Source organism: Synchiropus splendidus, chromosome 8, assembly GCF_027744825.2.
Source record: "Synchiropus splendidus isolate RoL2022-P1 chromosome 8, RoL_Sspl_1.0, whole genome shotgun sequence".
Classification (NCBI taxonomy): Eukaryota; Metazoa; Chordata; class Actinopteri; order Syngnathiformes; family Callionymidae; genus Synchiropus; species Synchiropus splendidus.
In genome coordinates, this window is record NC_071341.1 from 10,668,635 (window position 1) to 10,681,987 (window position 13,353).

General features: G+C 45.4%; 3 protein-coding genes across 3 annotated transcripts; all 3 read left to right on the forward strand.

The window, feature by feature from the left end:
- The first annotated feature begins 693 nt into the window (after window positions 1-693).
- LOC128763422 (phenylethanolamine N-methyltransferase-like) lies at window positions 694-3,308 on the forward strand. Its single transcript, XM_053872204.1, has 5 exons — window positions 694-783; window positions 867-976; window positions 2,062-2,270; window positions 2,507-2,717; window positions 2,873-3,308. Exons 1-5 carry the CDS (start codon window positions 694-696, stop codon window positions 3,306-3,308), a joined length of 1,056 nt encoding a protein of 351 aa, XP_053728179.1.
- Window positions 3,309-4,522: 1,214 nt separating this feature from the next.
- LOC128763424 (phenylethanolamine N-methyltransferase-like) lies at window positions 4,523-7,990 on the forward strand. The gene is made up of 4 exons (XM_053872205.1): window positions 4,523-4,605; window positions 6,744-6,952; window positions 7,189-7,399; window positions 7,555-7,990. Exons 1-4 carry the CDS (start codon window positions 4,523-4,525, stop codon window positions 7,988-7,990), a joined length of 939 nt encoding a protein of 312 aa, XP_053728180.1.
- A 3,670-nt stretch (window positions 7,991-11,660) lies between these two features.
- LOC128763425 (phenylethanolamine N-methyltransferase-like) lies at window positions 11,661-12,917 on the forward strand. Its single transcript, XM_053872206.1, has 3 exons — window positions 11,661-11,879; window positions 12,116-12,326; window positions 12,482-12,917. Exons 1-3 carry the CDS (start codon window positions 11,720-11,722, stop codon window positions 12,915-12,917), a joined length of 807 nt encoding a protein of 268 aa, XP_053728181.1. The 5' UTR covers window positions 11,661-11,719.
- Window positions 12,918-13,353: the final 436 nt, after the last annotated feature.

Consider the following 13,353-nt stretch of genomic DNA (forward strand, 5'->3'; position numbering starts at 1 on the left):
AAATGTATCATTTTGATCCTATGTGACGTGTGTGTTGATCCATTGCTGAGACTGCTGGTTCACCTGAGGCCTGAAGAGGGTTGGTGCCTGATGTGGCAGCCAAGCCCAGGACTCAGACACGGGAAGAGTTCAGTGAGACTATGGAAACAACCATTGATCAGCCCGAAAGAGATTCTGGGCCATTGTTCAACAGCTCAGTAGGCTTCAACTGCCCTTCTTTCAATACTTTCTCCAGTGGAGTCAGAAGACTTGCTGAGCCCAACCACAGATATTCATGGAATCCAGATGATAATCCAGGTCATTCTTTGTACCAGCAGCAACATTTCCTGAAAATTAAATGTGTTGTTGACCAGACCAGAAGTCTGCAATGCTCATGGCAACCTAGGCAGAAGATTAGAGTGGACCATCTTTGATAAGTGGTCCACAAAAGACAATATCGCTGTCATGCCAGCAGAAGAAGGCAAACTCAACAGAGATGTGGGACATGGCTGACTCAGGACTGGACATGGTTGCAGAAGGTTGAACTTCTTTGACGTCTTTGGCCATTTCTCGGCACCAGAATGTCTGTTTTATAAAAGTTTCCTGACGGTTGTGCCCTCACTGGAGCACTTGATAGGGAACCAGCTTCAGCTAGGATCCAGGTGTTCTTCCTCAGCCTCCACAACCACCCATTGGACATCACAGATCGTGGCCATGCCGAAGCCTATCTCAGGGAGTCTCGACCTAAGAGGTCTCCCTCAGAGGGATGAACTAGCAGAAATGTGCATCAAGCTTGGTTGCCAGGTTCGAGAGTCATCAGTTAATTTCTTGCAGGGTTGGTAGTGGTTTACAGGAGCGGTTTCCTGCTTGCTGACACTCCCTCCCAGATCCTGTGGTCTCAGGCCCACCAAAAGGACCGTGACTCCCCCAAGTGCTGTGGTTCTGTCCCTCAGACTATGGTGTCCACTGTTTCCTCTGCTGGTCCGAGGCTGTCCAGGTCATTTCCACATCCATATTCATGGCAAGGACCTAACTGTTTGGCGGGGAGAGTTGTCCAACAGCCCAACAGTAATGAACAGTTTTACACAGTCCAGTAATGTTGGACTGCTGTGGTTCTGACCTTTCCACTGTGCGTCCCAGAGATGCACATGTGCAGTATTGTTGGTAGCTGGCTGCTGGAGACCAACGTCATCAAAAACCTTCTCGGTTATTTCCTAATAAAGTCCTGGAAAACAATAATCTTGCTAACGTAACCTCTGAGTTTTAATTCTGTGTGAAATTCTCGATTTAAAACACACAGGTTTGCAACCATGCGCCGGAGACTGGGCCTGGCCTCGATACAGTGTTGAAAACCCTTGTCACTTTCATTGCTCTGAGAGGTTTGGTGACTGGTCTTTTCTTTTTACGTGAGTCTTACAATTCAATGCCTCTGGCTTCGACTGGGTGTGGACCACTGCTAACCTCCTCTTCCACTCAGTCAACAAAGTCAGTCAAGAAATATCAGCCATTGCAGATTGGCAAAAGGTTAATCCTCACAGGTTCAATATAGAGCTTCATTCAGGATGATCGTCTGCCTTTGTGTTATCATGAAAGTGCATTGTTTTGGCAGCACCTTATACCTGTTTACCTGTTGGAGTTAAACTGGTTGGATAAACAGTGGAGGGATTAGTGACAGTGGCTCCGGGGGCATGACGTCATGTGCAGGACACACCAATCAAGTTTTCAACAGGCGGGCAGCTCACGTGTCAAGCTGCCGGCTACACTGCACTAAATAACAGAGGCGTGAGGAGAGAGATGCACGTTTCTAGTTGAAAATACACCCACTACTTTGAAGCAGTGTCTGCTATAGATGATGCTATTAACCCTGCAGGAATCACCAGTTAAAGAGAGCGAAATAAAGTAGACTCGCAAATGTGCCACCAGAAACAAGTTCCATCCTTGTTTCTGGTGGCTATTTGTAACTATTTGCAATTTAGCTTTGCAATGCTGTGTTCACTGTAAATATTGATTTTAGCCCATATAATTCCCAACAAGGACACTCTGGACAATAGGTCCTGTGAGCTGCAAGGTTTACTGATCCAGATATAAAGTCGCCACTGGAACAGGAACAGCAGTGCAAGTGGAGAAGACCATGGACGCAGAACACCAGGCTTTAGCTGAGCTCTACCAGCAGGGCTTTGATCCCGCTGAGTACCTGCGCTACAACTACAGCTACCCACGTGCTGACTTTTCCAAGGAGGACAGCTTCACCGTCTGTTTGTTGAAAACCCTGCACAAGGCTTTTACTGAAGGTGAGGATGGTGCAGAAAGTTATTTCATTGTAAAATAGACATTTAAGGAACGGTTTATGAAACGGTCATTTCGCCAAATGGTTCGCTAAATAGTGTTGTTTTCAAAGTGAGAAATGAGGACCAAAAGTTTATCTTGAAGATGGATGTGTGTCTGATACAGTCAAGACATCCACATACACCTCAGTGTAAATGTACACAGACATAATAAGGAAGCTAAAATGTATATTTGGTGACAGGTGACATCAAAGGAGGGGTGCTGCTGGACGTTGGTTCAGGTCCAACTATTTACCAGGTGATGGCAGCATGCGAGATCTTCGACAAGGTGATCATGAGTGACTTCCTGGAGGCCAACCGAAACGAGCTGAGGAACTGGTTGGAGAACAATGGGAAGTGCAGCCTGGACTGGTCTCCATTCTTCAAGTACGCCTGCAAGCTGGAGGGACGAGAGTAAGTTTCCTGTTGACATTATTGTTTTTAACCCCCACTTTCTTGGTTGGTTTAAACACATGCTCAACATTTCCAACGTCTTCCGTCGGTTGACCAGGAAAGGTTTGTCTTAAAAAATGTTTTCAACATGAACCTTCCAAAATGTGCCCCTACAGACCTTCTGCTTGGGAAGAAAAAGCTGCACGACTGAGGAAAGTGCTGAAAGGCATTGTCCCTGCGAATGTCCACCTCCCTCAGCCAGTGAGCGCCGACGTGGTCCCACCTGAAGGAGCCGACTGTATTGTCTCCTGCTTCTGTCTGGACGCTGCCTGCCTCACCATGCCCCTCTACTCACGAGACTTGGGCCATGTCGTGTCTCTGCTGAAGCCTGGTGGTCACCTCATGATCGTCGGCACCGTAGGAATGACCTATTATTATGGTGGTCCCCAAGCAAATGTCTCAACTTTCCCCTTCACTGAGGTTGAGGTTTGTCAACTGCTCAGAGAGAACGGCATGAGCCTGATCCGATTGGAAATGTTCCCACTACCCCAGAAGGAAGAGACGACGGATGATGCCAAAGCAATTTTGTTTGTCAAAGCCAAGAAGGATTGAAGAAAATGTGCCACAGTCATCGATCCATGACTGAGGCTGAAATAAAATGTATCATTCTGATCCTATGTGTCGTGTGTGTTTTGACCATGGTCTGCAGGAGAAGTCAACACCCATGCAGGCTATGCCAGTGTCTCTGGTGTGGTGACATCAGGAGCGAGGCCTCCCTGATCTTAATCCGAATAAGTACCTGTTAATGGACTTGTGCTCATCACACTTTGTCCATAACTGTTTCTCCACAAGTGCAAATGGCAGCACGGCACTTTAACAAACAACTTTGATGTGGATTCTTCTGGTGTGAGGAGCTGTGCTGTCCACTGACTGGTGGTGAATTGGACCAGGTCACATGGGAAGCTGCCCCACAGGTGGAAAGATGTCTCCCATAGTGTCCTGTCAAAAATAATTCCACTGTGCGTTCCAGAGATGCACATGCGCAGTATTGTTGGTAACTGGCTGCTGGAGACGAACGTCATCAAAAACCTTCTCAGCCTTTTCGTAGAAAAGTCCTGGACAATAATAATCTTGTTAACTTAAACTCTGAGTTTTAATTCTGTGTGAAATTCTCGATTTTAAGTGTTGTTTTATTTTGTAGTTACAATGACACCAGCAGAGGGCAGGACAACACCTTCAAGTCCCTCTGTGTTAAATTACTTTTTACAACACTCCCACTACATTTTGCACCGGTGACAACAAAATAAAACTTGAAGAATTTTAACAATCTGTAATATATCTCCAAAATGTTTCAATTACACAACAATCCACAGCACTAAGCACTTTTAAACATGCTCAAACATGACAAACTCCCATGCTTCTTTGAAGATACTCAAACCTCTGTCGTGTTAGTGGCTTTGTCAAGATATCTGCTGTCATATCTGCTGTTGGACAATACTGCACTTGCATTTGTCCGTTCTGCACACATTCCCGAATGTAATGGTCGTGAATATCGACGTGCTTGGTCCTGGAATGATTGGCAGGATTCCTTGCGTTTGCGATGGCTCCTTGACTACGCTGTCAACTCGTCCATCACTGTAATGCTTGACTTTGAAGACCCACCTTGATCCTACAGCCTTGTGATCCGCTGGTAAATCCATCAAGTTCCATGTCACGTTTTCCAGCAATGACTCATATTCCATGTCAGCTGCGTCCAGCCACCTCTCAGCATCAGGACCCATCAATGCTTCTTTCAATGTGCTTGAGACGCAACACATATCAGCATCATGGTCAGTGGTGACCAGGTCAGCAAACTCATCATAGCCATATCTCTTTGGAGGCTTTCTGACTCTGCCACTTTCTCTGGCAGGTGTGTTGACACAATGGTCTTTCATCTGTGTCCATGGTTACTTGATTCTCTGAACAATTTCTATTCATCCAAAGTCGGATTCATTGAAGATAACTCCACAACGAAAGAGAATCCTTCTCTTTCTTTCATGCTACAGACAGTAGCTTCTGGTATTGTTTGCATAGCCCATGAATGTGACTCTCTGCACACACTCATTTGAGAACGTCTTCTCAAACTCTTTGAATTTCCACAGAACGTCGCTCTCCTGTTTCAGGATCTTTAATAGTCATCAATGAAAGCCACAAAATATTTTGCGTCACCTATAGATTCAGTCTGCATGGGACCATAGACACCACAATAAACCTGCTGTAACCTACGTTTGGAGCGAATGTCTCCCACTGGCTTGTGTGGACATCTTGCCCTCCACACACGCTTCGCAGAAGGGCTCTTCTTCCTCTGCTGTAAAAGTTTTCAGGTCCTTCAGCTTGCTGGTCTGACCCAGGCGTTGATGCCACAGACCAGGTGCCACTGTTGCTCTAGATGCACCATGACAAAAGGGCGGTCTTCCCTTGACATCCAGCTTAAACAATCCATCAGAGCTCTGTGTTCCCATCCCAAGAACATAACCATTATTTCCACGAATGTAGCAACAACCTTTTTTGAACCGCACTAGATTTCCTTTTCTGGTATCCGCGCCCAATGAGAAAAGATTCCTGGATAACCTGGGAACATACAGTACATCCTGCATTGGAACCGTTTTCATTCCCCTGGATTTTCAGCTTGAGGTTTCCAAGTCCAAAGGCTTCCACCATCCTGCCATCACCAAGTTTCCCAGACTGTGGCTCCAGAAATGTGGAGATAGACTTCCAGATGTCCTTTGTGACAAGTCATGTGCTTAGATGCTCCAGAGTCAATCCACCACTCTGCCTGTGGTGACATCTCCTCCATGTTTGTCTCTTGAGCTACAAAAGCGCTCTCAGGTGAGTCATCATCTTCACACATCATGCTTTTGGCATTGTGGGTTTTCATTTTCTTTCCTTCTGCTTGGACAGTGACGTTTTATATGACCTTTCCCACATTTGTAACGTCTGAATGTGCTGGGTCTGTCAGTTCCAACTGCCTTGAAACCATCAGCACCATCATGATCAGCAACACGTTTGCTCTTCATTGATCAATGCTTGCTGAACAAACTGTTAAAAAAGTGTTAAATCGTCCGTCTTTGTCTCTAATGCAGTGACAATTGTAGCACAGCCTGATGGTAAACTAACCAGGAGTGTTACAATCTGATCTCCCTCCTCAATAACAGCACCTATAACTCCACGCTGGTCAGTCAGCTCCTTCACTAACTTCAAATGATCATTTGAATTTTCAGTACAACCCCTTCAAATTCTTCTGTGTTAAATTACTCTTCACACCATAAAACACACAGCTTTGCAACCATGCGCCGGAGACTGGGCCTGGCCTCGATACAGTGTTGAAAACCCTTGTCACTTTCATTGCTCTGAGAGGTTTGGTGACTGGTCTTTTCTTTTTACGTGAGTCTTACAATTCAGTGCCTCTGGCTTCGACTGGGTGTGGACCACTGCTAACCTCCTCTTCCACTCAGTCAACAAAGTCAGTCAAGAAATATCAGCCATTGCAGATTGGCAAAAGGTTAATCCTCACAGGTTCAATATAGAGCTTCATTCAGGATGATCGTCTGCCTTTGTGTTGTCATGAAAGTGCACTGTTTTGGCAGCACCTTACACCTGTTTACCTGTTGGAGTTAAACTGGTTGGATAAACAGTGGAGGGATTAGTGACAGTGGCTCCGGGGGCATGACGTCATGTGCAGGACACGCCACACTAAATAACAGAGGCGTGAGGAGAGAGATGCACGTTTCTAGTTGAAAATACAGCCACTACTTTGAAGCAGTGTCTGCTATAGATGATGCTATTAACCCTGCAGGAATCACCAGTTAAAGAGAGTGAAATAAAGTAGACTCGCAAATGTGCCACCAGAAACAAGTTCCATCCTTGTTTCTGGTGGCTATTTGTAACTATTTGCAATTTAGCTGTGCAATGCTGTGTTCACTGTAAATATTGATTTTAGCCCATATAATTCCCAACAAGGACACTCTGGACAATAGGTCCTGTGAGCTGCAAGGTTTACTGATCCAGATATAAAGTCGCCACTGGAACAGGAACAGCAGTGCAAGTGGAGAAGACCATGGACGCAGAACACCAGGCTTTAGCTGAGCTCTACCAGCAGGGCTTTGATCCTGCTGAGTACCTGCGCTACAACTACAGCTACCCACGTGCTGACTTTTCCAAGGAGGACAGCTTCACCGTCTGTTTGTTGAAAACCCTGCACAAGGCTTTTACTGAAGGTGAGGATGGTGCAGAAAGTTATTTCATTGTAAAATAGACATTTAAGGAACGGTTTATGAACCGGTCATTTCGCCAAATGGTTCGCTAAATAGTGTTGTTTTCAAAGTGAGAAATGAGGACCAAAAGTTTATCTTGAAGATGGATGTGTGTCTGATACAGTCAAGACATCCACATACACTTCAGTGTAAATGTGCACAGTCGTAATAAGGAAGCTAAAATGTATATTTGGTGACAGGTGACATCAAAGGAGGGGTGCTGCTGGACGTTGGTTCTGGTCCAACTATTTACCAGGTGATGGCAGCATGCGAGATCTTCGACAAGGTGATCATGAGTGACTTCCTGGAGGCCAACCGAAACGAGCTGAGGAACTGGTTGGAGAACAATGGGAAGTGCAGCCTGGACTGGTCTCCATTCTTCAAGTACGCCTGCAAGCTGGAGGGACGAGAGTAAGTTTCCTGTTGACATTAATGTTTTTAACACCCACTTTCTTGGTTGGTTCAAACACATGCTCAACATTTCCAACGTCTTCCGTCAGTTGACCAGGAAAGGTTTTTCTTAAAAAATGTTTTCAACATGAACCTTCCAAAATGTGCCCCTACAGACCTTCTGCTTGGGAAGAAAAAGCTGCACGACTGAGGAAAGTGCTGAAAGGCATTGTCCCTGCGAATGTCCACCTCCCTCAGCCAGTGAGCGCTGACGTGGTCCCACCTGAAGGAGCCGACTGTATTGTCTCCTGCTTCTGTCTGGACGCTGCCTGCCTCACCATGCCCCTCTACTCACGAGACTTGGGCCATGTCGTGTCTCTGCTGAAGCCTGGTGGTCACCTCATGATCGTCGGCACCGTAGGAATGACCTATTATTATGGTGGTCCCCAAGCAAATGTCTCAACTTTCCCCTTCACTGAGGTTGAGGTTTGTCAACTGCTCAGAGAGAACGGCATGAGCCTGATCCGATTGGAAATGTTCCCACTTCCCCAGAAGGAAGAGACGACGGATGATGCCAAAGCAATTTTGTTTGTCAAAGCCAAGAAGGATTGAAGAAAATGTGCCACAGTCATCGATCCATGACTGAGGCTGAAATAAAATGTATCATTCTGATCCTATGTGTCGTGTGTGTTTTGACCATGGTCTGCAGGAGAAGTCAACACCCATGCAGGCTATGCCAGTGTCTCTGGTGTGGTGACATCAGGAGCGAGGCCTCCCTAATCTTAATCCGAATAAGTACCTGTTAATGGACTTGTGCTCATCACACTTTGTCCATAACTGTTTCTCCACAAGTGCAAATGGCAGCACGGCACTTTAACAAACAACTTTGATGTGGATTCTTCTGGTGTGAGGAGCTGTGCTGTCCACTGACTGGTGGTGAGTTGGACCAGGTCACATGGGAAGCTGCCCCACAGGTGGAAAGATGTCTCCCATAGTGTCCTGTCAAAAATAATTCCACTGTGCGTTCCAGAGATGCACATGCGCAGTATAGTTGGTAACTGGCTGCTGGAGACGAACGTCATCAAAAACCTTCTCAGCCTTTTCGTAGAAAAGTCCTGGACAATAATAATCTTGTTAACTTAAACTCTGAGTTTTAATTCTGTGTGAAATTCTGGATTTTAAGTGTTGTTTTATTTTGTAGTTACAATGACACCAGCAGAGGGCAGGACAACACCTTCAAGTCCCTCTGTGTTAAATTACTTTTTACAACACTCCCACTACATTTTGCACAGGTGACAACAAAATAAAACTTGAAGAATTTTAACAATCTGTAATATATCTCCAAAATGTTTCAATTACACAACAATCCACAGCACTAAGCACTTTTAAACATGCTCAAACATGACAAACTCCCATGCTTCTTTGAAGATACTCAAACCTCTGTCGTGTTAGTGGCTTTGTCAAGATATCTGCCGTCATATCTGCTGTTGGACAATACCGCACTTACATTTGTCTGTTCTGCACACATTCCCAAATGTAATGGTCGTGAATATCGACGTGCTTGGTCCTGGAATGATTGGCAGGATTCCTTGACTACACTGTCAACTCGTCCATCACTGTAATGCTTGACTTTGAAGACCCACCTTGATCCTACAGCCTTGTGATCCGCTGTTAATCCACCAAGTTCCATGTCACGTTTTCCAGCAATGACTCATATTCCATGTCAGCTGCATCCAGCCACCTCTCAGCATCAGGACCCATCAATGCTTCTTTCAATGTGCTTGAGACGCAACACATATTAGCATCATGGTCAGTGGTGACCAGGTCAGCAAACTCATCATAGCCATATCTCTTTGGAGGCTTTCTGACTCTGCCACTTTCTCTGGCAGGTGTGTTGACACAATGTTCTTTCATCTGTGTCCATGGTTACTTGATTCTCTGAACAATTTCTATCCAAAGTTTCCCGTTTCCATCCAAAGTCGGATTCATTGAAGATAACTCCACAACGAAAGAGAATCCTTCTCTTTCCTTCATGCCACAGACAGTAGCTTCTGGCATTGTTTGCATAGCCCATGAATGTGACTCTCTGCACACACTCATTTGAGAACGTCTTCTCAAACTCTTTGAATTTCCACAGAACGTCGCTCTCCTGTTTCAGGATCTTTAATAGTCATCAATGAAAGCCACAAAATATTTTGCGTCACCTATAGATTCAGTCTGCATGGGACCATAGACACCACAATAAACCTGCTGTAACCTACGTTTGGAGCGAATGTCTCCCACTGGCTTGTGTGGACATCTTGCCCTCCACACACGCTTCGCAGAAGGGCTCTTCTTCCTCTGCTGTAAAAGTTTTCAGGTCCTTCAGCTTGCTGGTGTGACCCAGGCGTTGATGCCACAGACCAGGTGCCACTGTTGCACTAGATGCACCATGACAAAAGGGCGGTCTTCCCTTGACATCCAGCTTAAACAATCCATCAGAGCTCTGTGTTCCCATCCCAAGAACATAACCATTATTTCCACGAATGTAGCAACAACCTTTTTTGAACCGCACTACATTTCCTTTTCTGGTATCTGCGCCCAATGAGAAAAGATTCCCGGATAACCTGGGAACATACAGTACATCCTGCATTGGAACCGTTTTCATTCCCCTGGATTTTCAGCTTGAGGTTTCCAAGTCCAAAGGCTTCCACCATCCTGCCATCACCAAGTTTCCCAGACTGTGGCTCCAGAAATGTGGAGATAGACGTCCAGATGTCCTTTGTGACAAGTCATGTGCTTAGATGCTCCAGAGTCAATCCACCACTCTGCCTGTGGTGATATCTCCTCCATGTCTGTCTCTTGAGCTACAAAAGCGCTCTCAGGTGAGTCATCATCTTCACACATCATGCTTTTGGCATTGTGGGTTTTCATTTTCTTTTCTTCTGCTTGGACAGTGACGTTTTATATGACCTTTCCCACATTTGTAACGTCTGAATGTGCTGGGTCTGTCAGTTCCAACTGCCTTGAAACCATCAGCACCATCATGATCAGCAACACGTTTGCTCTTCATTGATCAATGCTTGCTGAACAAACTGTTAAAAAAGTGTTAAATCGTCCGTCTTTGTCTCTAATGCAGTGACAATTGTAGCACAGCCTGATGGTAAACTAACCAGGAGTGTTACAATCTGATCTCCCTCCTCAATAACAGCACCTATAACTCCACGCTGGTCAGTCAGCTCCTTCACTAACTTCAAATGATCATTTGAATTTTCAGTACAACCCCTTCAAATTCTTCTGTGTTAAATTACTCTTCACACCATAAAACACACAGCTTTGCAACCATGCGCCGGAGACTGGGTCTGGCCTCGATACAGTGTTGAAAACCCTTGTCACTTTCATTGCTCTGAGAGGTTTGGTGACTGGTCTTTTCTTTTTACGTGAGTCTTACAATTCAGTGCCTCTGGCTTCGACTGGGTGTGGACCACTGCTAACCTCCTCTTCCACTCAGTCAACAAAGTCAGTCAAGAAATATCAGCCATTGCAGATTGGCAAAAGGTTAATCCTCAAAGGTTCAATATAGAGCTTCATTCAGGATGATCGTCTGCCTTTGTGTTGTCATGAAAGTGCATTGTTTTGGCAGCACCTTATACCTGTTTACCTGTTGGAGTTAAACTGGTTGGATAAACAGTGGAGGGATAAGCGACCTCTGTAATGTCAACAGGAGTATCGTACACAAACTACTATTGGAATTTAAATACCTCAGCAACACTATCGTCCTTCGTAAGCCCAAAACTGTATTGTAAAGTAACTGCAAATCTGAATTCAGTTCTGAAAACAATGTGGCCTTAACACTTGCTCCACCCTGCTGTGGCTACCTGCGCAGTTACAAGATACTTTTAGTGGATTCTTGGGGCAAAGATCGTTGGGTGGTTCAGCTCACAATCGAGGCCTCAAACATAACTTATCACCACTGGTGTGACTGAGGCATGAACGAATAATGGTTTTGGTAGAGTGTTAATGGTGACCTGAGAACATTATGAAGCTCTTTGTCCACGTTGTTTAGCTAATTTACTTCTGCTTTACAAGCGCTTGTGGACCATCCTTTCCTCCAATCTTCAAACCGTGTCTGATTCCCTTTCATTTTAATACAGTTCAAAATTCCATTCTTGTTTCTGGTGGCTATTTGTAACTATTTGCAATTTAGCTTTGCAATGCTGTGTTCACTGTAAATATTGATTTTAGCCCATATAATTCCCAACAAGGACACTCTGGATAATAGGTCCTGTGAGCTGCAAGGTTTACTGATCCAGATATAAAGTCGCCACTGGAACAGGAACAGCAGTGCAAGTGGAGAAGACCATGGACGCAGAACACCAGGCTTTAGCTGAGCTCTACCAGCAGGGCTTTGATCCTGCTGAGTACCTGCGCTACAACTACAGCTACCCACGTGCTGACTTTTCCAAGGAGGACAGCTTCACCGTCTGTTTGTTGAAAACCCTGCACAAGGCTTTTACTGAAGGTGAGAATGGTGCAGAAAGTTATTTCATTGTAAAATAGACATTTAAGGAACGGTTTATGAACCGGTCATTTCGCCAAATGGTTCGCTAAATAGTGTTGTTTTCAAAGTGAGAAATGAGGACCAAAAGTTTATCTTGAAGATGGATGTGTGTCTGATACAGTCAAGACATCCACATACACCTCAGTGTAAATGTGCACAGTCGTAATAAGGAAGCTAAAATGTATATTTGGTGACAGGTGACATCAAAGGAGGGGTGCTGCTGGACGTTGGTTCAGGTCCAACTATTTACCAGGTGATGGCAGCATGCGAGATCTTCGACAAGGTGATCATGAGTGACTTCCTGGAGGCCAACCGAAACGAGCTGAGGAACTGGTTGGAGAACAATGGGAAGTGCAGCCTGGACTGGTCTCCATTCTTCAAGTACGCCTGCAAGCTGGAGGGACGAGAGTAAGTTTCCTGTTGACATTAATGTTTTTAACCCCCACTTTCTTGGTTGGTTTAAACACATGCTCAACATTTCCAACGTCTGCCGTCAGTTGACCAGGAAAGGTTTTTCTTAAAAAATGTTTTCAACATGAACCTTCCAAAATGTGCCCCTACAGACCTTCTGCTTGGGAAGAAAAAGCTGCACGACTGAGGAAAGTGCTGAAAGGCATTGTCCCTGCGAATGTCCACCTCCCTCAGCCAGTGAGCGCTGACGTGGTCCCACCTGAAGGAGCCGACTGTATTGTCTCCTGCTTCTGTCTGGACGCTGCCTGCCTCACCATGCCCCTCTACTCACGAGACTTGGGCCATGTCGTGTCTCTGCTGAAGCCTGGTGGTCACCTCATGATCGTCGGCACCGTAGGAATGACCTATTATTATGGTGGTCCCCAAGCAAATGTCTCAACTTTCCCCTTCACTGAGGTTGAGGTTTGTCAACTGCTCAGAGAGAACGGCATGAGCCTGATCCGATTGGAAATGTTCCCACTACCCCAGAAGGAAGAGACGACGGATGATGCCAAAGCAATTTTGTTTGTCAAAGCCAAGAAGGATTGAAGAAAATGTGCCACAGTAATCGATCCATGACTGAGGCTGAAATAAAATGTATCATTCTGATCCTATGTGACGTGTGTGTTGATCCATTGCTGAGACTGCTGGTTCACCTGAGGCCTGAAGAGGGTTGGTGCCTGATGTGGCAGCCAAGCCCAGGACTCAGACACGGGAAGAGTTCAGTGAGACTATGGAAACAACCATTGATCAACCCGAAAGAGATTCTGGGCCATTGTTCAACAGCTCAGTAGGATTCAACTGCCCTTCTTTCAATACTTTCTCCAGTGGAGTCAGAAGACTTGCTGAGATATTTGTGGAACCCAGCAGCAACATTTCCTGAAAATTAAATGGTTTGATCATGAAGTCATTTTGCTGACAGTGGCCCAAATACAACTGGAAGTCACAGATCTCATTTTTGGCACTTTTACGATTGCTCCAGTGT

Excerpts from the sequence above, each read along its gene's own strand:
- LOC128763422 (XM_053872204.1), top strand. The coding sequence starts at position 694 with ATGCCGAAGCCTATCTCAGGGAGTCTCGACCTAAGAGGTCTCCCTCAG. Across the intron at positions 784-866 it reads GCATCAAGCTTGGTTGCCAG|ATCCTGTGGTCTCAGGCCCA; the intron begins GTTCGAGAGTCA and ends ACTCCCTCCCAG. Across the intron at positions 977-2,061 it reads GCTGGTCCGAGGCTGTCCAG|ATATAAAGTCGCCACTGGAA; the intron begins GTCATTTCCACA and ends TTACTGATCCAG.
- LOC128763424 (XM_053872205.1), top strand. The coding sequence starts at position 4,523 with ATGGTCAGTGGTGACCAGGTCAGCAAACTCATCATAGCCATATCTCTT. Across the intron at positions 4,606-6,743 it reads TCTGCCACTTTCTCTGGCAG|ATATAAAGTCGCCACTGGAA; the intron begins GTGTGTTGACAC and ends TTACTGATCCAG. Across the intron at positions 7,400-7,554 it reads TGCAAGCTGGAGGGACGAGA|ACCTTCTGCTTGGGAAGAAA; the intron begins GTAAGTTTCCTG and ends GTGCCCCTACAG.
- LOC128763425 (XM_053872206.1), top strand. The coding sequence starts at position 11,720 with ATGGACGCAGAACACCAGGCTTTAGCTGAGCTCTACCAGCAGGGCTTT. Across the intron at positions 11,880-12,115 it reads GCACAAGGCTTTTACTGAAG|GTGACATCAAAGGAGGGGTG; the intron begins GTGAGAATGGTG and ends ATTTGGTGACAG. Across the intron at positions 12,327-12,481 it reads TGCAAGCTGGAGGGACGAGA|ACCTTCTGCTTGGGAAGAAA; the intron begins GTAAGTTTCCTG and ends GTGCCCCTACAG.